Below are 25,027 nucleotides of genomic sequence, written 5' to 3' on the forward strand. Positions count from 1 at the left end.
TGTAAGAACGTTGAAGCATGGACGGGCCTTATCTGCATTTACCTTGTTGAATCTTTTTTTCCATAAAATGTACATGTATTATTGCATGTACCCTGACAATACGACTGCTATGTTACGTTTTCTTGTAGTTTTTGGTCTCATAAAAAATACAAAAGTATGAGTCGATGACGTCAAAATGGTGTCGCCCACAGGGCTTATGGGTAATGTAGTCTCTGTAGTTCACTGGGCTGCCCTGCCCATGTGTTTCGCTGATTTCATTGAACATTAGAATGAATTATATTAATACAATTTCAGCGTATTTATCGTGTCTTGTATTTCTTTGTCTCTCTTATGTGTTCCCTTGTGTGTATGTTTTCTTGTATTTCACTTGTCTGCGGCGCTGGTTAATCGACCTGGCACATAAAGCAAACCCACTGTCCTCGTGTTTCTTAGCTCCCGTCTTGTTTGCAAACTTTTCTTTGCAAACCTGTGTTTATTTTACTTTGTCAATAAAACGTGGTTGCCGGGGAAACGGTGCTGCAGAAGTTGGTGCGAGCTGACCTCTAGGAGGTAAACAGTCGGCTTTTGTAATCTAATCAGCGAGCAAAGCAGAAACGTTAGTCTAAAAAGCGCTGGCTGGAGTATTTTGTGGACATTATGCAGAAGAAAAGGAAGAAACGGTGAGTCGCAGGCTGTCGGTAAATATCAGCGCTGGACACCAGCCTCACACCGCTGGGCTCACTGCACCATGAGCGAGTCCGTCGGCGCCTCCTCCTGCTGGGGTGTGTTACTGCAGGAGTGAGGAGTCTCCGGTCTCCGGTCGCGTCATGATCTGCAAGTGGAGGTGAGAGGTGGCAGCGCTGGGAGCCTGGATTTAGTTCCTGGGGTGCTGTCTGTGTGGAGTTTGCATGCTCTGCTTATGTTCTCGTGGCTCCAGTTTCCTTGGGTGCTGTGTGTGGAGTTTGCATGCTCTCCTTATGTTCTCGTGGCTCCAGTTTTCTGGGGTGCTGTGTGTGTGGAGTTTGCATGCTCTGCTCATGTTCTCGTGGCTCCAGTTTTCTGGGGTGCAAAATTCTGTTTATTTCACAAGACGGACCCGGGCAGCAGCATGTGTCTGCAGCGCTCATCCTGCCTGCATGTTTGCAAACTTTTCTCCTGTGTTTATTTTACTTTGTTAAATAAAACGTGGTTGCTGGGGAAACGGTGCTGCAGAAGTTGTTGCGATCTGACCTCCGGGAGGGAGACAGCTGGCAAAGCCGAAACTTTAGTCTAAAAGGCGCTGGCTGGAGTATTTTGTGGACATTTTGCGGAAGAAAAGGAAGAAGCGGTGAGTCGCAGGCTGTGTGACAGGACTGTCAGGGAAATGTAAGCGCTGGGCTGAGCGAGTCCGTCGGCGCCTCCTCCTGCAGGAGTGAGGAGTCTCCGGTCTCCGGTCGCGTCCTGATCTGCATGTGGAGGTGAAAGGCTGAGAGACGGCGCACATGCTCTGCACATGTTCTCATGTGTCTGGTTTCCTGGAGTGCTGTCTGTGTGGAGTTTGCATGCTCTGCTCATGTTCTCAAGGGTTTCCTGCCGCTTCTGCAGTCCAGTGTTGGTGAGTCTGTCAGGTTGATTGTGTTGTGGTGTGAGTGTGCCCTAAAGGGGTTTTAATAGTATGGGGTTTGTGTGTTCACTTGTATGCAGACCACTGGAGAGACCGGTTGTTTTTTGCCAGGCAGACTAATGGCTGCATATTCAATTCCAGCTACTGATGTTGCCAAACCAGCAAGTGGGACAGTGTTTGAAAACCCTTTCAATGAAAAGTTTGAAGAACAGTGTTGCTATTGTTCTGTTTAATTCGAGGTCACCAAGCTTATAAATGGTCTCACAACGTTTGTCTCTTTTCAGGTTTCTCCGACCCGGAGAGTGAACAAAGAAGTGATAAGGGCCCATAACACCTAAGCTCGGCACTCTCACACTCTTCAGCCACACGAGCTTCCTCCTGGTAAAATACTGGGCAAGCCCCTTTCTGACAGGGACAGTGGAAAACCCCCTGAGGGAGATGGGCTGAGGGGAGGAATAAAACCATCTGAGCCGGAACGGAGCACGCTCCCAATTCCCACCAGACCTGGGAGACCACACAGGCAGCACAAGGGAAGCTGCGGCGCGCGAGTTCGCGGAGGCAAGGACCGATTGACGACCACGGGAGACAGTGGCATCGGAACAGAGGTACTGTACAGAGACTTTTAATACCTGAAGGCAAGGAGCGAGAAACCGGCCCGGCTAGCCGCTCCAAACTGAGGGGAATGGAATACAGTTCGCGGGAGGATTTCTAGTGGAACCTGAACGGAGTCTGGGGAAATGGGACCGGCCTCTCGTTCACTGGGGCCATCAAAGACTTTACAGGTACGAAGAAGAATCGTTCGAGTGGCCACTCTTCGGTACTTGACAGAAAAGACTGCCGTCCCTCTGGATTCATTATGACCCTTGGAAGGACCTTTTGTTGCTGCTGTTTTCGTTGTGTCTTTGGCTGATGGTGAATGTGGATAGAAAATAAAAAGGTCACTTATACGATACACATGCTTGTCGCTGGTCTGTGTGGGCATTGGTGGATCTGGGAGATCAACAGAACCTGTTGCATTGCTAGGTGCCGTAGTCATATATGAGGCAGGAAATAATTGTTGTTTGAGGGGTCACCTCACTCTGACACGAACGTGTTGGGAAGACGCGCCAGTTCTGACGTTAGTGCGACGGGTCTGTAGGCATTAAGGCAGGTTCTTGTGTCCTTTTTTGGAACAGGAACAATAACAGAAGATTTGAAGCAGTCTGGCACTGTGCACTGGGACAATGATTGCTTAAAAACGTCTGTAAAGATTGGAGCGAGTTGGCCAGCACAGGGCTGTAGTGTGGCTGGAGATACACAGTCAGGTCCTGCTGCCTTTTTACAGTTTTGCTTTTTGAATAGCCTTAACATTTCCTGTTCTTTGCTTCACAGGGCATTCTCAAGACTTGTTAACGGCGTCAAGTCTTCGTGAGAGATTGAGTGTGAGTGGGTGTGGCACTCCAGTTGAGTGGGGGACAATAGCTCATCCCCAGGATGTGAATTATTTGGACGAGTTGCGAGACTGCCATGGACAAGGTCGTTGGAGATCCTTTGTGTTTCTGGCCTGCTGTAAAATGTGTTATCTGGTAGAGAGTGATCAAGATGTATCTGAGGGGATTTTCTTTTGTAATTGGTAACAGTTTGGAGACCTTTCCAGACAGATAAACAGTCTTTGTTAGCAAACAGTTGTTCCAGCTGTGGACAGGAGGGGAAACAAAAGGTAGAGAACTATTTTTAGAGAAATGGTCCTAAAGGAACAAAGCATAGTGTAGGATGCCACTAGCTTAAGTCTTAACAGCACTGCATGAGAGGAGACTCCGGTGTCTATTTGTTCCGAGGGATCCTCAGAAAGGTCAAAAGGTTGCAAACAGATAGGAGACTGGTTATATGCCTGAAGCTTAGCTAGAGGAACATAACATTGCTGGAATGCTGAGAGGGGAGGTTATCAGAGCCTAATGTTATTGCGAAAAATGGCAACTAGGTATAGACGATCTGCTGAATGTCTGTCCTGTGAATTGTTAAGGGTTTCATGTATTTGTGTGTCCAAGTAGTCCGGACTGCTGTGCTATGTGTTGTTTGTCTTTTGAATTTTCTGTTTTACACCTATTGTATCCATAGTGGTACGGGCCAAATCCAATTTAAAGGGTGTTGTGAGCACTGGGGTTTGTTGGGAGTGGTGAGTTAGGAGTCTGGAAATGAGAGCAAGGTGCGAGTGGATATGATAAAAAGATTGTTCCTTTATTTTGTTTCTGATACCTGGTGAAGAGACGCAGTGAGTGTTTGAGTGGCCAGCTGCGTCAACTTCAATAAAACTGGCCTTTTGGTTTGTTTGAGTGCTGACTTGCTATGGTGTATTTTTTCTCTCTGTGAACAACACGTCCTACGGCCAACACTACCCACACAGGAGGTGTGTGCGTGACAGCTCCTCAGCTGAAGCAGGAGTCCAAGTGTGCACAGATTTCTTGTTGGGGTTTGTTGTTTGAAGTTTCTGTTTGTATGTAGGAAGCAATTGTGCCATCGCGTGGTCCGAGTTATAGCACGCGACCAGAGCTCCCGAAGAGCGCCTGCCTCCTGCCCGATTCGACGTCTAAAATCATCACAGAACGGTGAGGAGCCTCTGACACAGCCCCCAGTACTGGGTGTGCAGAAAGAATCCTGTTCTACAGTTGTGGTGCGAAATGGCCTCCAGTCCTTGTCAAATGCTGGGTTTCTCTGGACTGCAGTCCCCTCCGCATTTGGATGATTGTGATTATTGTTGCTGTAGCTGTGCTGTCCTGAGACTGACTGGTGTCAACACCAGCTGTACTCTGGGATCAGCAGGGCCTAGTGGTGGTATGAATTGTGGCCTCTGTTTCTCAGGTGTAACAAGTGTTTGATTACTCTGTTCTGTATGTTTATCAATAGTGGGTACTGGCCTAATTCAGCCCTGCACTCGCTGTTGGCTGTTTTTCTCTGCGCAAGGCGGATGTTTCTACAGATTGATTAGAGTTTCTACAGAGTGTACTCCTGGTCTGTGAGGGGACCCCACACTTCACTGCCGTATAGGGCAATGGGTTGGATTACACTTTCAGATATTTAGAGCGAAATTCTTGTTGGTGGGTTGACATTGAAGAGCCTCCTTCTTATTGCGTAGAAAGCCCTGAGTGCCTTCTCCCTCAGTGCCTTTAGTGCCAGGTCAAAACTCCCAGAAGAGCTGATGGTGAGACCGAGATATGTGTAGCTGGATGTGTGCTCCAATGTGTTGTTGTTCAGTGTGAATTTGTACCTGTTTCCCTGAGGTCTGGCTTTCTCCTGGAAAACCATAACTCTGGTCTTGTCCAGATTGACTGGCAGTGCCCAGGTGTGACAGTCCTGCTCCAGCAATGCCAGGCTCTGCTGTTCTGGGTCCAGATGGGCTGGCAGTGCCCAGGTGTGAATGTGATGGGATGTGTGGCGGTTTGGTAGGAGGCCAGTCTGACTCTAATGCGGGACATTGTGCTCAGTAAGGAGGGCCGGTTATCAGATATTCAAGTTACGACAGAGTTCCTTCCCCAGGTTACTGTTCACACTGAAGCTCCGGTACCTGTTGGGGTCGAGTCTGTCTCCATTCTTACAGACGGGCGTGATCAGTCCTTGATTCCAGACCTCAGGGAAACAGCCGGCCGTCAGGACGAGGTTGAGGAGTTTGAGCAGGCTTTGCTGCAGGTCTGAGCTGCAGTTGGATCAAGCGTTGTTGACTGTGTCTTGGCTACAGGCCTTTTGTGGTCTGAGAGTTGTCTGTTTGTGTATGTGCTTATCTTCTTTAGGGTGTGCATGTAGTGTCTAACCATCTCACAGTATCTGAGGCGCAGTTCAGAGTGGTGTGGTGTTGTTTTAGTTCTGGTAGTTCTCTTCAGTTGTTTCTGCACTCTGTATCAAACCATTTGATATTGTTTCTGAGTGTGTTTCATATGAATGTAGTCATTTTGATTTTAAGGCTAGTTTCTCAAAAACATGGTTTAAATTTATGCCCGATTTGTTGGTTTGATTCAGAGCATTTTGAAATGTAAGGGATCAAGTAATGGGTTTATTTGCTGCTGAAAAGAGAAGAAAGAAAAAAAAAAGAAATGAGACAATTAGCTTGTAATGAGTTTATAACAACAGTAATTAGATTCCTGCAAGCACTCTTTTCATTGTCCAACAACTGAAAGCTTTTAGGTATAAAGGAAGGGTCCTCTAATATTTGATGTGTGAGATTGTCGTTCTATTGGAGATGTTAGTGAGTCTGAGGATTTGTGTTAATATTACAATATGACAATATGACAATATGACAATACAATACAATGCTACTACTATTAATAATACAGCATGGCAAGACTTCTTTCAGTCATTTCCCACCCCTCCACCTCAGTGAATCACACATGTTAAACTTCCATCTCGTGCTCCAGATCAGACATGAGCAATCCTATATTACAAATACTTACCACCAGACAATAATTTAAGCAATTATTAATTCAACAGAAGCAGCAGGACGAGTAAAGTGCCCCTCTGATGGCTGGTCCGTGGAATTAAACTGGAAAATTTCTTAGAATTGATTATTCTTACAATAATGTGCCAATGGCGCCGCTTGGTGGTCATTCAGCAAAATTTCACCGAAAGTTTTTTTAATTAAAATACCGTTAGTAATGTTCGTATTAATACGTTATTTTAATTTTAATTTTAAATATATTTAAGCATTTTCAACAGCAAAGAATGCAAAGAATACATTGCATTGCATTGCAAACAAGAGTAATGAATGAATGAATGTATTGTACATGGATACAAAATACAAAATAAATACAATAAACCCAAAATTAAAATAACATTCAAAAGGCGCGAGTCGATGACGTCAGAAGGAAGTCGCCCACAGGGCGTATGGGTAATGTAGTTTCTGTAGTTCTCTGGCCCGCACTGCCCACGTGTTTCGGTGATTTGATTGAACATCAAACCGCAGGAAAGAAATGCTTCATTTACAAGATTGAAATATAACCAGAAAGTATAAAAATAGCTATTTGTGTGTATCATGTCAGAAATATTTGTTTTTATTTTAAAAGAATTTAGAAGAGAAATATGATTAATAAGGCAGTAGAATCCATTTAAACTGTCATTTTCCTGTTTAGGTTGGAAAGTTTAATTTGATCAAGTCCACTTGAGTGCCTAAGCAACTGTTTGGGTAGTTTGGCTGGTGTGGTGGTGCTCTCCAAATACCTGATCCAAACGGACAGAGAGACAAAGTGAGAAAGAAAAGGTGTAAATAACAGACATATCATATGCAGAATACAGTAATGTGCTGTTCAGCACAGTGACCTAGAGTGAAGATGGAAATCAGTCATTCTAGTGCTCTCAATGGTTTTACATTACAAACGGACCAGGGCTTCCTGAGACACAGGCAGTTGGAGTTATATAGAGTTAGAGGTTGTTTTCACGGCACCAGCCGACTAAAGCAGAGACCTCCTTCCACTCCAGAATTTTTTTTTTATTTGGGTGGGATCATCTGGAGTCTTGATTCCTTTCACGGAGTCAGCAGTAGATACACAGCTGTTAGCATAGGAGGAGTACAGAAGAGGTGACAGCAGTGCTGGGGACCCTGGTATCTCTTCCACTGAGGACCCTCTGGCACAATCAGAGGTGTGAAATTGAAATTGTTTGGAAGGAATGGGAAGCTAAAGGCAGAGTCACAATCTCTGATTCATGTAATCAAAACAGTAAGTTCTTTCCTCAGGCAGCTTCGTTAGAACATTTTAAATAGATCTAAAAGTGTATTTACAGACTATATCAGCCCTTATCTTTATTAACCTGGTTTAATCTTTTTTTCAGAAGTGTAAATATATTATACTATGTACCCCTGATGGTATTATTGATGTGCTATAAATATACTCTTGTTTGTATTGTATCTATTTTTATTGCTACCATAAAAAGTTAAAAAGAACTGCACTTTCGAGAAATGTCCACTGGGCGGCGACAGAGATACACGAGTCTATGGCGGCGAGTCCAATAGCGCCTCTGTACAGATCCTCGTTGTGCAGAGATTGAAAATCAATACAGATGATAACTGTGACGTTTGTGACAGCAACTCTGAAAGATAACGTAAAGAAGGAAACTAATATTGACATTACTTTTAAAGAAGTTAAATAATACTACATTTTAAACCTATTGAAAGTAATATGAAAATATTGTTTGTATTTAAAAAAATATGATACTTCATAATAATTAACGAAATGCTGTGAGAGGAGACCCATGTTTAAACACTTTAAAACGGATGGAAATGCGTCTGTACAGACAATTTGAAACATGTACGGACCTCATCTGCTTTTGTTTACTATTAAACAAGATTACTTGTTTAATCTTTTTCCATAACATGTACATGTATTATCGTATGTACCCCTGACTATACTCTGTGTTATATGTATTCTTGTTTTTACGGCATGTATTGTTGTTATAATTAAAAATAAAAAGACGCGAATCGATTACGTCAAAAGGAAGTCGCCACAGGGCTTGTGGGAAATGTAGTCTTTATAGTGCTCTGGACTGCGCTCCGCACGTGTTCCGCAGATTTGATTGAGCATCAGAATTAATTATACAATGTCAGTGTATTTACCGTGTCGCGGATTTCTATGTCTGTCTTACAAGACGGACTCGGCAGGAGCTGTTCCTTGCTCTCCGGAGTGAAGCTGCTCTGGGAAGAGACGAGCAAATCTTCAGACTCTTTGTAAATGAGACATCATGACAGCTGTGCCGACCTGCTCTTTATTGACCTGTTGAACCTGTTTGTGTAAAAAGCAGGAGTCTTGTGTACCCCTGATTGTGTTATGTGTACTCGAGTGTGTTTGCAGCGCTCGTCCTGCCTGGTTTATCCACTCGACACAGAAACAAAACCCACTGCCGTCGTGTCTGTGGGTTTCTGAGCTCTCTTGTCTTGTTTGCAAACTTTTCTCCGGTGTTTATTTTACTTTGTTAAATAAAACGTGGTTGCCGGGGCAACGGAGCTGCAGTAGTTGTTGCCGGGGCGGGTCTGACCTCCAGCAGGTCAACAGGCGGCTTTTTTAATCTAATCTGCGAGAAAAACAGAAACCTAAGAAACTTGAGTCTAAAAAGCGCTGGCTGGAGTATTTTGTGGAAGAAACGGTGACTCGCAGGCTGTGGGACAGGACTATCAGGGACACATCAGCGCTGGACACCAGCCTCACACCGCTGGGCTCACTGCACCATGAGCGAGTCCGTCGGCGCCTCCTCCTGCTGGGGTGTGTTACTGCAGGAGTGAGGAGTCTCCGGTCTCCGGTCGCGTCATGATCTGCAAGTGGAGGTGAGAGACGGCGGCGCAGTGGGTGGCAGCGCTGGGAGCCTGGATTTAGTTCCTGGGGTGCTGTCTGTGTGGAGTTTGCATGCTCTGCCTGTGTTCTCATGGGTCTGGTGTCCTGGGCTGCTGTCTGTGTGGAGTCTGCATGCTCTGCCTGTGTTCTCATGGGTCCTGTTCATGGGGTGCTGTCTGTGTGGAGTCTGCATGCTCTGCCTGTGTTCTCATGGGTCCTGTTCATGGGGTGCTGTCTGTGTGGAGTCTGCATGCTCTGCCTGGGTTCTCATGGGTCCTGTTCATGGGGTGCTGTCTGTGTTGAGTCTGCATGCTCTGCCCCGTTCTCATGGGTCTGGTTTCCTGGGGTGCTGTCTGTGTGGATACCTGGTGAAGAGACCCAGTGAGTGTTTGTGTGGCCAGCTGCGTCAACTTCAATAAAACTGGCCTTTTGGTTTGTTTGAGTGCTGACTTGCTATGGTGTATTTTTTCTCTCTGTGAACAACACGTCCTACGGCCAACACTACCCACACAGGAGGTGTGTGCGTGACAGCTCCTCAGCTGCAGCAGGAGTCCAAGTGTGCACAGATTTCTTGTTGGGGTTTGTTGTTTGAAGTTTCTGTTTGTATGAACAAACATGCAGACTCCACACAGACAGCACCCCTGGAATCAAACCCAGGGCCCCGGTGCTATGAGGCAGCGATGCTAACCACTGTGCCGCAGTGTTGCTCCCTTTGAAAATGTCTGACTTCCGTTTAATTTGAGGTCACAAGCTTATAAATGGTCTTAATATTTCCTCTTAGATGAGAATATTCTCTTCGGCGTGTCTTTACAACTCTTCTCTTATTGCTCCTCTTGTCAGTAATCCGGTGTGAAAGCTCTCTCTGTCGGAATCAATGTCTTACCTCTCCGTCTTGTGTTTCAGGTCTCCTCTGGCTGCTGACCCTGCCGTCAGGACAGAACACATCCCGCACTGACCACACTGCTGGGTTTACTGTACGTGACAATAAAGAGCTTGAGCAACACATCTAATGTGATCTCTGCACGCTTCCCGAGGAGCAGAGATGATAAGGTCTGTGTCTGTTCCCGAGTCTTTGCGAGAGGCCTGTTTAGTCTGTCACTGAGATGATTTTAGATGCCTGTGAGTCGTGCCCACTGAAAAATGAAATAGTGCAGCACAATGAGACTTCAAGCAAAGATCTCATTAGCCCCTTCTGTGAATTGGTGTCTCGCAAGAGATCTTCCATCTCTTTGAAAGTTTCACAGCTTTGACCTCTAGATTAGAAATGACACCAATTGCACATGGGTCCAGCAACGTTCTATATAGTGCACATCACCATCGGGATGAAAAACAAAAATCCCCAGTGGGAGTCCAGTCTTTCCCTGCTACGCAAATTGCTTTTCGTTAGGTGAGGTCGCAAGTTCTTATTGGAGAATGTTGTACAGTTTCTTAATGCAATAGGGCGAGTAAGACTGAAGTTCCCCCCGTGTTGGCCGATCAGTGGAACGAAACTGAAAAAAGCTCCTTGAAACTGTGATTCATACACTTATACACTGGCTCAGCATGGTGCTCACCTGCTGTCCTTGGGTGTCTGCTGAAATTTGATTTTTTTTCAGGAGCACTGTGACCCAGAGCTTAATAATCATTTCAGCTACTGAAGATCATTCAGTTTTTAATGCTTTTCATTTTAGCATCCTACTTGTTAGTATTTCCTCTTAGGTGAGAATACTCTGGTACTTTTCTGGGTCTTAGTTGAGTGAGCTTTATTAGAATAATTGAACAATACTTTCACCTCCACATAACACTCATAGATTTTTCAAGGGTTAAATATGGGAGCCACGTTTCTTACATGTATCCTTTTGTAAGTTGATTCACAAAGCTTTCACCGCCTCCACTCCAGTGAATCACTTTGTTTAGCAAGTGATCAGGTGGAACAGTTTAATTTCTTCCTGCAAATAATGCCTTTTCCTTTTTCATCCCATTCAAGTCTCCGTCCTAGTTAAAGTCATTTTGATGTAGAACGGCAGTGGTCCAGTTGAAAGGTTCAAGGTTTCACTGTGTTTTAGAGTGCAGATAAAGAAGATAATAGGAGAGGAAACTGGAAAAGCCGTGACTCTGTCATTCCATTCAATTCAATTTATTTTCATATAGCGCCTTTCACAACAAGGTTGCCCCAAGGCGCTGAACAATGCAGGTAAATATACATTTTGTGAATACAGAACTGAAGACAATGGAGGAAAGGAACCAAAGACTCCTCAGTAAGGAGAATAAAATCCTCTAGGGGTCCAAGGTCAACTGGCTGCCCAACCCCTTTGGGCATGCTAACATTATATCATTAAAAAAAAAAGAAAGAAATGAATGCGGGTATTAATCCATCCATCCATCACGTCGTCTGTATGTCAGTACCCCATGCAGGTCTCTGCAGACCAGCAGAATCCTCCTAAACGACAGCTGTATCCATGATGCCCCTCTTGGATCCATGGCACTGATGCAGCATTCAACTCACATGGTGCCCAGCCCAGGACAGACAGGCCTCTGAAACTATGCTGTGTACAGTATTTCTCCTCTGCAGCATCCCTGCGAGGCAGGACAGGTGCCTGACCTCTGAGAGCCTTGTAAGTAAGTAGAAGGAGTTTGAAGTCCGCCCTGTGCCTGAGAGGAAGCCAATGAAGAGAGAGAAGTATGGGGGTTATGTGGTCATTCTTTCTGCTCCAAGTAACAATTCTAGCTGCTGCATTCTGTAAGTATTCAAACTCTTTGCTGTGACAAATCTAACGTACTTTAGGCAGACAAAACGACCTTAAAAAGCCACATGATTTTTAAGTAGTCTGTCTGTGTGTAGTAACAGTGGTTCACATTATTTCAGAACGTATACTCCCGTCTCTGTAACTTTCCTCAGTCAGCTAGTGAACATTCTGTATTTACACCACGAATGCACTACTTTGTCTCGCGCGCGGTCACACTGGCCGTCCACAGGCACGGGCAGGAGCAGGGAACACAAGGCCGCTCTGTAGTGCCCCTGTGGCTCTCCAGCAGAGGGGAGCACTTTGCTCAACAGCCCTGAGCCGAAGGACCCAGTGATAAAGCTGAAAATCTGGCAAGTCCCCCAGTCTCCCTGGGGCGCTGAAGAGGATTTCATCTGATGCTGAGGTTCCTGTAACTCAACACAAAATTGAACACGGCGAGTTATGAGTTTGTGAAGAAGTGACAGCGGAACAATGTCAAACAGGAAGTTAACCTACAGGAAAGAATGAATTGAATCTCTGATATTCAAGCACGCAGTGTGACGTCTACTGTCTATTCAAATCTACTCTGCAAGTCTTACAATTCTTTTTCATACACCGTCTCCTGGTTATTGTTTTGTGAGTGCTTGAACTGTTTCTCAGTAGAAATAAGACCGATAACTCACTGCTTCAGGATGCACACTATCGTCGATGAAACCTGTGGTGTAAGCAAGCGAAAAGAGACAGATCCTTCTAAAACACAGAGGCCATCGGCAGGGCAGAAACACTCTGCAACAGGTAGGAGCTGTGGAGCCATGATTCCCCCGAGCCACAGCCCTCGTCCTCCCTCGATAGCGAACTGAGCTCCAGCGACTGGAGCAGCTACCTGCCGTCGTGGGACCTCCTGCAGATTGGGAACGGGTAAGGCAATTCGACACGAGCCCACTCCTCTTCCCACTGCTTACACCCCTATAACAAATAGTTTCAGGGTATTCAAGTACAGGATAAAGAGATTACAGGTGTTCCCAATTGGCTGAGGATACAACTCTCTCTCTGAGAAAGCACACAGAGGTGGACAAAGCAATTAAATGCGTTTACAAGTCATTTCCTCTGTATCTGGTCTTTCTTTACATATCAGAAAAGTGAACTGGTGGCTGTTGAAAAGTGTCTGCTCCGTACGTAATATACATGTAAAAGATGTGATTAAATATCTTGGTATTAAGATTTTCAAAAAGGTGATTTTGTGATTTGATGTTCTCTACCTTAGTAAAATAAAAAAAAAAACTTTATTCATGGTTGTTATTTGTCAAACACGGGCAGAAGGAGGCCTAAATGCTACAGGGTTTAGAGCATCTAATACCGATACCGACAGAGTACTATTTACAAAATTAAGCAAAGTAGGTGGTGTATGTTTCCCTAATTTAATCATTCAGGAACTAGCGGGTATAGACTTTTTACTTGAATGTCATTTGGATGCTGGAAACCCCCCTGAAACTTGCCAGCTTCCATGAAGAAGTTATCCTCACGTGGACTCTTATAGATAAACATACCTCCCATAGATACATCATCTAGAATACAGAGAAAAAAATAAACCTGTGCTTTGAAAACTGGGTTTAAAATAGTATAAGCGGGGTCAACAAATTAACTGGTGTGGATGATGAAATGTAGAATCAAGCAGATTTTATGAATAGATATAATGTTTGTGATACGTCTGATAACAATCCGTCGTAACCAGAGCTACTCCTAGAGAGGTATTGATGCTTTTAAGAAACTAACAGTATACCATCAGAAACTATGGAAGAATTTACAACCTTTATTAGACTACAAGGAAAACAATTTAGTTATACTTGTACTAATAAATACTTCAGATCCTTCTCGCAATCTCACAATATCTTGTCAAACTATTTTGGAGCACCTCTTTGGGGAAAGTGAGTGGAATCAAACATGACTATTGTCAAACAGATTTTGTATGAATAATAAGGTTAAGGCATCAGTACAAAATTGTACATTGAATCGACCCGATAAAGATACACAGTGTGCATAGATTTAAAAGTAATATAGATGATAATTGTCTTTCTCAAAGCAGCCCAGAAACCTTACGTTTGTTTTTGTTTTGTTCTGTTGTTAAAACACTCTGAACAGATCGGCAAAATGGTGTAAAGAAGGCTTCTAATTCTGACATTTCCTGTAGACAAATTGATGTTATTTTACTGCTCAATACTGCTGAACCGAATCTAAAATATAATGTATCATTGGCTTAATCATTATACTTGCTCGTTATTAGATGTATAAATAGCCTAAAGATGAGAAATAATCGAAAATTGAATAATTAGACCGTATGTCGTAGTAGCAGATTGTACTTCTCGCCTAATTGATGTGGTCGAGCAACACCACAATCGCCATACAATCCGTCCGTTCTCATGCTCTGACTTTCAGGTTGGGCAGTGGAATGGATTCCAGGGCAAACTCGTTCTTGTTTGATTATCCGTGTGAAATCTCGCCCAATATAACGGGTAAGCTCATGCACTGAAATGATGCGCTTCCAAATTGAAGCGACACGCATTTGAATAATTCAAAATACACACGAGGGAACGTCTCCAAACCATGTCTAAGTATCACAACATGAAAGCTGTGCGTACCTTATCTTTATTTGCCTGTGTAATGTACTCCGGTGATCTGTAACGTAGTCTTGCGTGCATCGTAAAGGATCCGGACTTCCGGCTACGGAAAACCCGGAGTGGATCAGCCTTTCCACCGGACCCGGACTTCCGGCTACGGAAAACCCGGAGTGGATCGGCCTTTCCACCGGACCCGGACTTCCGGCTACGGAAAACCCGGAGTGGATCGGCCTTCAACTGGATCCGGACTTCCGGCTACGGAAAACCCGGAGTGGATCGGACTTCCACTGGATCCGGACTGCCGGCTAAGGAAAACCCGGAGTGGATCGGCCTTCCACTGGATCCGGACTTCCGGCTACGGAAAACCCGGAGTGGATCGGACTTTCCACCGGACCCGGACTTCCGGCTACGGAAAACCCGGAGTGGATCGGCCTTCAACTGGATCCGGACTTCCGGCTACGGAAAACCCGGAGTGGATCGGACTTCCACTGGATCCGGACTGCCGGCTAAGGAAAACCCGGAGTGGATCGGCCTTCCACTGGATCCGGACTTCCGGCTACGGAAAACCCGGAGTGGATCGGACTTCCACTGGATCCGGACTTCCGGCTACGGAAAACCCGGAGTGGATCAGCCTTCAACTGGATCCGGACTTCCGGCTACGGAAAACCCGGAGTGGATCGGCCTTCCACTGGATCCGGACTGCCGGCTACGGAAAACCCGGAGTGGATCGGCCTTCCACTGGATCCGGACTGCCGGCTACGGAAAACTCGGAGTGGATCGGCCTTCTACTGGATCCGGACTGCCGGCTAAGGAAAACCCGGAGTGGATCGGCCTTCCACTGGATCCGGACTGTGAGCAGCTTTTGTCCAATCGGCGCTGAGATTTCAGCAGGAGGCGGGAGACAGGCTCTTGTCCAGTCACACAGCTTCAGTCCCGGGACTTTTCCGAATTCCGGCGGGCGGTGACACTTCCGAGAAATGTCCACTGGGTGGCGACAGAGATACACGAGTCCACGGAGCTGAGTCTCAAAGCGCTATCGGAAAGACTTGAAATCGGAAAGAAATAAATTTGTTACATTTTAATCCCATTGAAAAGGAAGATGAAAATATCGTTTGTATTTTAAAACATTATTATACTTGCGCAACATAATTATTAAGGGAATGGTGTGAGAGGAGACCGCGTTTGAACAGTTTAAGACGGATGTAAAGACATTTTATTTCAGAATGTCTTTCTGAAATGTGTCTGTTTCTGTGTTGTACGAACGTTGAAGCATGGACGGGCCTTATCTGCATTTACCTTGTTGAATCTTTTTTTCCATAAAATGTACATGTATTATTGCATGTATCCTGACAATACGACTGCTACGTTACGTTTTCTTGTAGTTTTTGGTCTAAAAAAATACAAAAGTATGAGTCGATGACGTCAAAATGGTGTCGCCCACAGGGCTTATGGGTAATGTAGTCTCTATAGTTCACTGGGCTGCCCTGCCCATGTGTTTCGCTGATTTCATTGAACATTAGAATGAATTATATTAATACAATTTCAGCGTATTTATCGTGTCTTGTATTTCTTTGTCTCTCTTATGTGTTCCCTTGTGTGTATGTTTTCTTGTATTTCACTTGTCTGCGGCGCTGGTTAATCGACCCGGCACATAAAGCAAACCCACTGTCCTCGTGTTTCTTAGCTCCCGTCTTGTTTGCAAACTTTTCTCCTGTGTTTATTTTACTTTGTCAATAAAACGTGGTTGCCGGGGAAACGGTGCTGCAGAAGTTGGTGCGAGCTGACCTCTAGGAGGTAAACAGTCGGCTTTTGTAATCTAATCAGCGAGCAAAGCAGAAACGTTAGTCTAAAAAGCGCTGGCTGGAGTATTTTGTGGACATTATGCAGAAGAAAAGGAAGAAACGGTGAGTCGTAGGCTGTCGGTAAATATCAGCGCTGGACACCAGCCTCACACCGCTGGGCTCACTGCACCATGAGCGAGTCCGTCGGCGCCTCCTCCTGCTGGGGTGTGTTACTGCAGGAGTGAGGAGTCTCCGGTCTCCGGTCGCGTCATGATCTGCAAGTGGAGGTGAGAGACGGCGGCGCAGTGGGTGGCAGCGCTGGGAGCCTGGATTTAGTTCCTGGGGTGCTGTGTGTGTGGAGTTTGCATGCTCTGCTCATGTTCTCGTGGCTCCAGTTTTCTGGGGTGCTGTGTGTGTGGAGTTTGCATGCTCTCCTTATGTTCTCGTGGGTCTAGTTCCTGGGGTGCAAAATTCTGTTTATTTCACAAGACGGACCCGGGCAGCAGCATGTGTCTGCAGCGCTCATCCTGCATGCATGTTTGCAAACTTTTCTCCTGTGTTTATTTTACTTTGTTAAATAAAACGTGGTTGCTGGGGAAACGGTGCTGCAGAAGTTGTTTCGATCTGACCTCCGGGAGGGAGACAGCTGGCAAAGCCGAAACTTTAGTCTAAACGGCGCTGGCTGGAGTATTTTGTGGACATTTCGCAGAAGAAAAGGAAGAAGCGGTGAGTCGCAGGCTGTAGCACAGGACTGTCGGGGAAATGTAAGCGCTGGGCTGAGCGAGTCCGTCGGCGCCTCCTCCTGCAGGAGTGAGGAGTCTCCGGTCTCCGGTCGCGTCCTGATCTGCATGTGGAGGTGAAAGGCTGAGAGACGGCGCACATGCTCTGCACATGTTCTCATGTGTCTGGTTTCCTGGAGTGCTGTCTGTGTGGAGTTTGCATGCTCTGCTCATGTTCTCAAGGGTTTCCTGCTGCTTCTGCAGTCCAGTGTTGGTGAGTCTGTCGGGTTGATTGTGTTGTGGTGTGAGTGTGCCCTAAAGGGGGTTTTAATAGTATGGGGTTTGTGTGTTCACTTGTATGCAGACCACTGGAGAGACCGGTTGTTTTTTGCCAGGCAGACTAATGGCTGCATATTCAATTCCAGCTACTGATGTTGCCAAACCAGCAAGTGGGACAGTGTTTGAAAACCCTTTCAATGAAAGGTTTGTAGAACAGTGTTGCTATTGTTCTGTTTAATTCGAGGTCACCGAGCTTATAAATGGTCTCACAACGTTTGTCTCTTTTCAGGTTTCTCCGACCCGGAGAGTGAACAAAGAAGTGATAAGGGCCCATAACACCTAAGCTCGGCACTCTCACACTCTTCAGCCACACGAGCTTCCTCCTGGTAAAATACTGGGCAAGCCCCTTTCTGACAGGGACAGTGGAAAACCCCCTGAGGGAGATGGGCTGAGGGGAGGAATAAAACCATCTGAGCCGGAACGGAGCGGGCTCCCGATTCCCACCAGACCTGGGAGACGACACAGGCAGCACAAGGGAAGCTGCGGAGCGCGAGTTCGCGGAGGCAAGGACCGATTGACGACCACGGGAGACAGTGGCATCGGATCAGAGGTACTGTACAGAGACTTTTAATACCTGAAGGCAAGGAGCGAGAAACCGGCCCGGCTAGCCGCTCCAAACTGAGGGGAATGGAATACAGTTCGCGGGAGGATTTCTAGTGGAACCTGAACGGAGTCTGGGGAAATGGGACCGGCCTCTCGTTCACTGGGGCCATCAAAGACTTTACTTACAGGTACGAAGAAGAATCGTTCGAGTGGCCACTCTTCGGTACTTGACAGAAAAGACTGCCGTCCCTCTGGATTCATTATGACCCTTGGAAGGACCTTTTGTTGCTGCTGTTTTCGTTGTGTCTTTGGCTGATGGTGAATATGGATAGAAAATAAAAAGGTCACTTATACGATACACATGCTTGTCGCTGGTCTGTGTGGGCATTGGTGGATCTGGGAGATCAACAGAACCTGTGGTAATGGAGAGGGGCCCTAGCACCCTGTTTGCATTGCTAGGTGCCGTAGTCATATATGAGGCAGGAAATAATTCTTGTTTGAGGGGTCACCTCACTGTGACACGAACGTGTTGGGAAGACGCGCCAGTTCTGACGTTAGTGCGACGGGTCTGTAGGCATTAAGGCAGGTTCTTGTGTCCTTTTTTGGAACAGGAACAATAACAGAAGATTTGAAGCAGTCTGGCACTGTGCACTGGGACAATGATTGCTTAAAAACGTCTGTAAAGATTGGAGCGAGTTGGCCAGCACAGGGCTGTAGTGTGGCTGGAGGTACACAGTCAGGTCCTGCTGCCTTTTTACAGTTTTGCTTTTTGAATAGCCTTAACACATCCTGTTCTTTGCTTCACAGGGCATTCTCAAGACTTGTAAACGGCGTCAAGTCTTCGTGAGAGATTGAGTGTGAGTGGGTGTGGCACTCCAGTTGAGTGGGGGACAATAGCTCATCCCCAGGATGTGAATTATTTGGAGGAGTTGCGAGACTGCCATGGACAAGGTCGTTGGAGATCCTTTGTGTTTCAGACCTGCTGTAAAATGTGTTATCTGGTAGAGAGTGATCAAGATGTATCTGAGGGGATTTTCTTTTGGAATTGGTAACAGTTTGGAGACCTTTCCAGACAGATAAACAGTCTTTGTTAGCAAACAGTTGTTCTAGCTGTGGACAGGAGGGGAATCAAAAGGTAGAGAACACTATTCTTAGAGAAATGGCCCTAAAGGAACAAAGCATAGTGTAGGATGCCACTAGCTTAAGTCTTAACAGCACTGCATGAGAGGAGAAGCCAGTGTCTATTTGTTCTGAGGGGTCCTCAGAAAGGTCAAAAGGTTGCAAACAGATAGGAGACTGGTTATATGCCTGAAGCTTAGCTAGAGGAACATAACATTGCTGGAATGCTGAGAGGGGAGGTTATCAGAGCCTAATGTTATTGCGAAAAATGGCAACTAGGTATAGAAGATCTGATGAATGTCTGTCCTGTGAATTGTTAAGGGTTTCATGTAATTGTGTGTCCAAGTAGTCCGGACTGCTGTGCTATGTGTTGTTTGTCTTGTGAATTTTCTGTTTTACACCTATTGTATCCATAGTGGTACGGGCCAAATCCTATTTAAAGGGTGTTGCGAGCACTGGGGTTTGTTGGGAGTGGTAAGTTAGGAGTCTGGAAATGAGAGCAAGGTGCGAGTGGATATGATAAAAAGATTGTTCCTTTATTTTGTTTCTGATACCTGGTGAAGAGACGCAGTGAGTGTTTGTGTGGCCAGCTGCGTCAACTTCAATAAAACTGGCCTTTTGGTTTGTTTGAGTGCTGACTTGCTATGGTGTATTTTTTCTCTCTGTGAACAACACGTCCTACGGCCAACACTACCCACACAGGAGGTGTGTGCGTGACAGCTCCTCAGCTGCAGCAGGAGTCCAAGTGTGCACAGATTTCTTGTTGGGGTTTGTTGTTTGAAGTTTCTGTTTCGATGTAGGAAGCAATTGTGCCAACACGTGGTCCGAGTTATAGCACGGGACCAGAGCTCCCGAAGAGCGCCTGCCTCCTGCCCGATGCGACGTCTAAAATCATCACAGAACGAGAGGAGCCAACAGGAATGCAAGTCTCTTCTGGTGAGGAGCCTCCGACACAGCCCCCAGTACTGGGTGTGCAGAAAGAATCCTGTTCTACAGTTGTGGTGCGAAATGGCCTCCAGTCCTTGTCAAATGCTGGGTTTCTCTGGACTGCAGTCCCCTCCGCATTTGGATGATTGTGATTGGTGTTGCTGCAGCTGTGCTGTCCTGAGACTGACTGGTGTCAAGACCAGCTGTACTCTGGGATCAGCAGGGCCTAGTGGTGGTATGAATTGTGGCCTCTGTTTCTCAGGTGTAACAAGTGTTTGATTACTCTGTTCTGTATGTTTACCAATAGTGGGTACTGGCCTAATTCAGCCCTGCACTCGCTGTTAGCTGTTTTTCTCTGCGCAAGGAGGAGTTTCTACAGAGTGTACTCCTGGTCTGTGAGGGGACCCCACACTTCACTGCCGTATAGGGCAATGGGTTGGATTACACTTTCAGATATTTGGAGCCAAATTCTTGTTGGTGGGTTGACATTGAAGAGCCTCCTTCTTATTGCGTAGAAAGCCCTGAGTGCCTTCTCCCTCAGTGCCTTCACTGCCAGGTCAAAACTCCCAGAAGAGCTGATGGTGAGACCGAGATATGTGTAGCTGGATGTGTGCTCCAATGTGTTGTTGTTCAGTGTGAATTTGTACCCGTTTCCCTGAGGTCTGGCTTTCTCCTGGAAAACCATAACTCTGGTCTTGTCCAGATTGACTGGCAGTGCCCAGGTGTGACAGTCCTGCTCCAGCAGTGCCAGGCTCTGCTGTTCTGGGTCCAGATGGGCTGGCAGTGCCAGGCTCTGCTGTTCTGGGTCCAGATTGACTGGCAGTGCCCAGGTCTGACAGTCCTGCTCCAGCAGTGCCAGGCTCTGCTGTTCTGGGTCCAGATGGGCTGGCAGTGCCCAGGTGTGACAGTACTGCCCCAGCAGTGCCAGGCTCTGCTGTTCTGGGTCCAGTTTGGCTGGCAGTGCCCAGATGTGACAGTCCTGCTCCAGCAGTGCCAGGCTCTGCTGTTCTGGGTCCAGATGGGCTGGCAGTGACCAGGTCTGACAGTGCTGCTCCAGTAGTGCCAGGCTCTGCTGTTCTGGGTCCAGATGGGCTGGCAGTGCCCGGGTCTGACAGTGCTGCTCCAGCAGTGCCAGGCTCTGCTGTTCTGGGTCCAGATGGGCCATCAGAGCCCAGGTGTGAATGTGATGGGATGTGTGGCGGTTTGGTAGGAAGCCAGTCTGACTCTAATGCAGGACATTGTGCTCAGTAAGGAGGGCCGGTTATCAGATATTCAAGACTGAAGCCCCGGTACCTGTTGGGGTCGAGTCTGTCTCCATTCTTACAGACGGGCGTGATCAGTCCTTGATTCCAGGCCTCAGGGAAACAGCCGGCCGTCAGGACGAGGTTGAGGAGTTTGAGCAGGCTTTGCTGCAGGTCTGAGCTCCAGTTGGGTCAAGCGTTGTTGACTGTGTCTTGGCTACAGGCCTTTTGTGGTCTGAGAGTTGTCTGTTTGTGTATGTGCCTATCTTCTTTAGGGTGTGCATGTAGTGTCTAACCATCTCACAGTATCTGAGGCGCAGCTCAGAGTGGTGTGGTGTTGTTTTAGTTCTGGTAGTTCTCTTCAGTTGTTTCTGCACTCTGTATCAAACCATTTGATATTGTTTCTGAGTGTGTTTCATATGAATGTAGTCATTTTGATTTTAAGGCTAGTTTCTCAAAAACATGGTTTAAATTTATGAACGATTTGTTGGTTTGATACAGAGCGTTTTGAAATGTAAGGGATCAAGTAATGGGTTTATTTGCTGCTGAAAAGAGAAGAAAGAAAAAAAAGAAATGAGACAATTAGCTTGTAATGAGTTTATAACAACAGTAATTAGATTCCTGCAAGCATGTATTGTACATGGATACAAAATACAAAATAAATACAATAAACCCAAAATTAAAATAACATTCAAAAGGCGCGAGTCGATGACGTCAGAAGGAAGTCGCCCACAGGGCGTATGGGTAATGTAGTTTCTGTAGTTCTCTGGCCCGCACTGCCCACGTGTTTCGGTGATTTGATTGAACATCAGAATTAATTATATTGTACCATTTCAGCGTGTTTATCGTGTCATGGATTTCCATGACTGTCTTGTGGGTTCTCTTGTGTGTCATGTTTATTTTAGTGGGTGGCAGTGCTGGGGCCCTGAACTGTAATCATTCGTGTTACTCATCATCATTGTTACTGTGACCCTCCTGGGAGGAGTGGACCTTTGTAAGATTCCTGTCCTGGCAAGCAGCAGGTGACAGTTTGCTGTCCGACTCAATTACACCTCCGCTACCTCATTTCACCTCTTTCACCAGCCTGTAAAGGGGGTTGTGATAGTATGGGGTCTTTCTCTTTAACAACCTCAAACCGCAGGAAAGAAATGCTTCATTTATAAGATTGAAATATAACCAGAAAGTATAAAAATAGCTATTTGTGTGTATCATGTCAGGAATATTTGTTTTTATTTTTAAAGAATTTAGAAGAGAAATATGATTAATAAGGCAGCAGAATCCATTTAAACTGTCATTTTCCTGTTTAGGTTGGAAAGTTTAATTTGATCAAGTCCACTTGAGTGCCTAAGCAACTGTTTGGGTAGTTTGGCTGGTGTGGTGGTGCTCTCCAAATACCTGATCCAAACGGACAGAGAGACAAAGTGAGAAAGAAAAGGTGTAAATAACAGATATATCATATGCAGAATACAGTAATGTGCTGTTCAGCACAGTGACCTAGAGTGAAGATGGAAATCAGTCATTCTAGTGCTCTCAATGGTTTTCCATTACAAACGGACCAGGGCTTCCTGAGACACAGGCAGTTGGAGTTATATAGAGTTAGAGGTTGTTTTCACGGCACCAGCCGACTAAAGCAGAGACCTCCTTCCACTCCAGAATTTTTTTTTTATTTGGGTGGGATCATCTGGAGTCTTGATTCCTTTCACGGAGTCAGCAGTAGATACACAGCTGTTAGCATAGGAGGAGTACAGAAGAGGTGACAGCAGTGCTGGGGACCCTGGTATCTCTTCCACTGAGGACCCTCTGGCACAACCAGAGGTGTGAAATTGAAATTGTTTGGAAGGAATGGGAAGCTAAAGGCAGAGTCACAATCTCTGATTCATGTAATCAAAACAGTAAGTTCTTTCCTCAGGCAGCTTCGTTAGAACATTTTAAATAGATGTAAAAGTGTATTTACAGACTATATCAGCCCTTATCTTTATTAACCTGGTTTAATCTTTTTTTCAGAAGTGTAAATATATTATACTATGTACCCCTGATGGTATTATTGATGTGCTATAAATATACTCTTGTTTGTATTGTATCTATTTTTATTGCTACCATAAAAAGTTAAAAAGAACTGCACTTTCGAGAAATGTCCACTGGGCGGCGACAGAGATACACGAGTCTATGGCGGCGAGTCCAATAGCGCCTCTGTACAGATCCTCGTTGTGCAGAGATTGAAAATCAATACAGATGATAACTGTGACGTTTGAGACAGCAACTCTGAAAGAAAACGTAAAGAAGGAAACTAATATTGACATTACTTTTAAAGAAGTTAAATAATACTACATTTTAAACCTATTGAAAGTAATATGAAAATATCGTTTGTATTTAAAAAAATATGATACTTCATAATAATTAACGAAATGCTGTGAGAGGAGACCCATGTTTAAACACTTTAAAACGGATGGAAATGCGTCTGTACAGACAATTTGAAACATGTACGGACCTCATCTGCTTTTGTTTACTATTAAACAAGATTACTTGTTTAATCTTTTTCCATAACATGTACATGTATTATCGTATGTACCCCTGACTATACTCTGTGTTATATGTATTCTTGTTTTTACGGCATGTATTGTTGTTATAATTAAAAATAAAAAGACGCGAATCGATTACGTCAAAAGGAAGTCGCCACAGGGCTTGTGGGAAATGTAGTCTTTATAGTGTTCTGGACTGCGCTCCGCACGTGTTCCGCAGATTTGATTGAGCATCAGAATTAATTATACAATGTCAGTGTATTTACCGTGTCGCGGATTTCTATGTCTGTCTTACAAGACGGACTCGGCAGGAGCTGTTCCTTGCTCTCCGGAGTGAAGCTGCTCTGGGAAGAGACGAGCAAATCTTCAGACTCTTTGTAAATGAGACATCATGACAGCTGTGCCGACCTGCTCTTTATTGACCTGTTGAACCTGTTTGTGTAAAAAGCAGGAGTCTTGTGTACCCCTGATTGTGTTATGTGTACTCGAGTGTGTTTGCAGCGCTCGTCCTGCCTGGTTTATCCACTCGACACAGAAACAAAACCCACTGCCGTCGTGTCTGTGGGTTTCTGAGCTCTCTTGTCTTGTTTGCAAACTTTTCTCCGGTGTTTATTTTACTTTGTTAAATAAAACGTGGTTGCCGGGGCAACGGAGCTGCAGTAGTTGTTGCCGGAGCGGGTCTGACCTCCAGCAGGTCAACAGGCGGCTTTTTTAATCTAATCTGCGAGAAAAACAGAAACCTAAGAAACTTGAGTCTAAAAAGCGCTGGCTGGAGTATTTTGTGGAAGAAACGGTGACTCGCAGGCTGTGGGACAGGACTATCAGGGACACATCAGCGCTGGACACCAGCCTCACACCGCTGGGCTCACTGCACCATGAGCGAGTCCGTCGGCGCCTCCTCCTGCTGGGGTGTGTTACCTGGGCTGCTGTCTGTGTGGAGTCTGCATGCTCTGCCCCTGTTCTCATGGGTCTGGTGTCCTGGGGTGCTGTGTGTGTGGAGTCTGCATGCTCTGCCCCTGTTCTCATGGGTCTGGTTTCCTGGGGTGCTGTCTGTATGGAGTCTGCATACTCTGCCCCTGTTCTCATGGGTCTGGTTCCTGGGGTGCTGTCTGTGTGGAGTCTGCATGCTCTGCCCCTGTTCTCATGGGTCCTGTTCCTGGGGTGCTGTCTGTGTGGAATCTGCATGCTCTGCCCCTGTTCTCATGGGTCTGGTTTCCTGGGGTGCTGTCTGTGTGAAGTCTGGATGCTCTGCCCCTGTTCTCATGGGTCTGGTTTCCTGGGGTGCTGTCTGTATGGAGTCTGCATGCCCTGCCCCTGTTCTCATGGGTTCAGTTTCCTGGGGTGCTGTCTGTGTGGAGTCTGCATGCTCTGCCCCTGTTCTCATGGGTCCTGTTCCTGGGGTGCTGTCTGTGTGGAATCTGCATGCTCTGCCCCTGTAATCATGGGTCTGGTGTCCTGGGGTGCTGTCTGTGTGGAGTCTGCATGCTCTGCCCCTGTAATCATGGGTCTGGTGTCCTGGGGTGCTGTCTGTGTGGAGTCTGCATGCTCTGCCCCTGTAATCATGGGTCTGGTGTCCTGGGGTGTCGTCTGTGTGGAGTCTGCATGCGCTGCTCCTGTTCTCATGGGTCTGGTTTCCTGGGGTGCTGTCTGT

The 25,027-nt window shown here is 46.0% G+C and overlaps 1 protein-coding gene and 1 long non-coding RNA gene across 2 annotated transcripts; both read left to right on the forward strand.

Annotated features, from left to right (window-relative positions):
• The first annotated feature begins 855 nt into the window (after positions 1-855).
• Positions 856-2,534, forward strand: LOC148643737 (uncharacterized). Its single transcript, XR_015929058.1, has 2 exons — positions 856-1,306; positions 1,867-2,534. It is a non-coding gene; the product is annotated as an uncharacterized LOC148643737 (long non-coding RNA).
• A 9,245-nt stretch (positions 2,535-11,779) lies between these two features.
• LOC148643738 (uncharacterized) lies at positions 11,780-17,928 on the forward strand. Its single transcript, XM_088616610.1, has 4 exons — positions 11,780-11,823; positions 12,426-12,491; positions 14,258-16,695; positions 17,257-17,928. The coding sequence occupies exons 1-3, from the start codon at positions 11,780-11,782 to the stop codon at positions 15,066-15,068; spliced, it is 921 nt and encodes a 306-aa protein (XP_088472736.1). The 3' UTR covers positions 15,069-16,695; positions 17,257-17,928.
• The last annotated feature ends 7,099 nt before the right edge of the window (positions 17,929-25,027 follow it).

Source organism: Lepisosteus platostomus, chromosome 22 (genome assembly GCF_059453375.1).
Source record: "Lepisosteus platostomus isolate fLepPlt1 chromosome 22, fLepPlt1.hap1, whole genome shotgun sequence".
NCBI classification, from domain to species: Eukaryota; Metazoa; Chordata; class Actinopteri; order Semionotiformes; family Lepisosteidae; genus Lepisosteus; species Lepisosteus platostomus.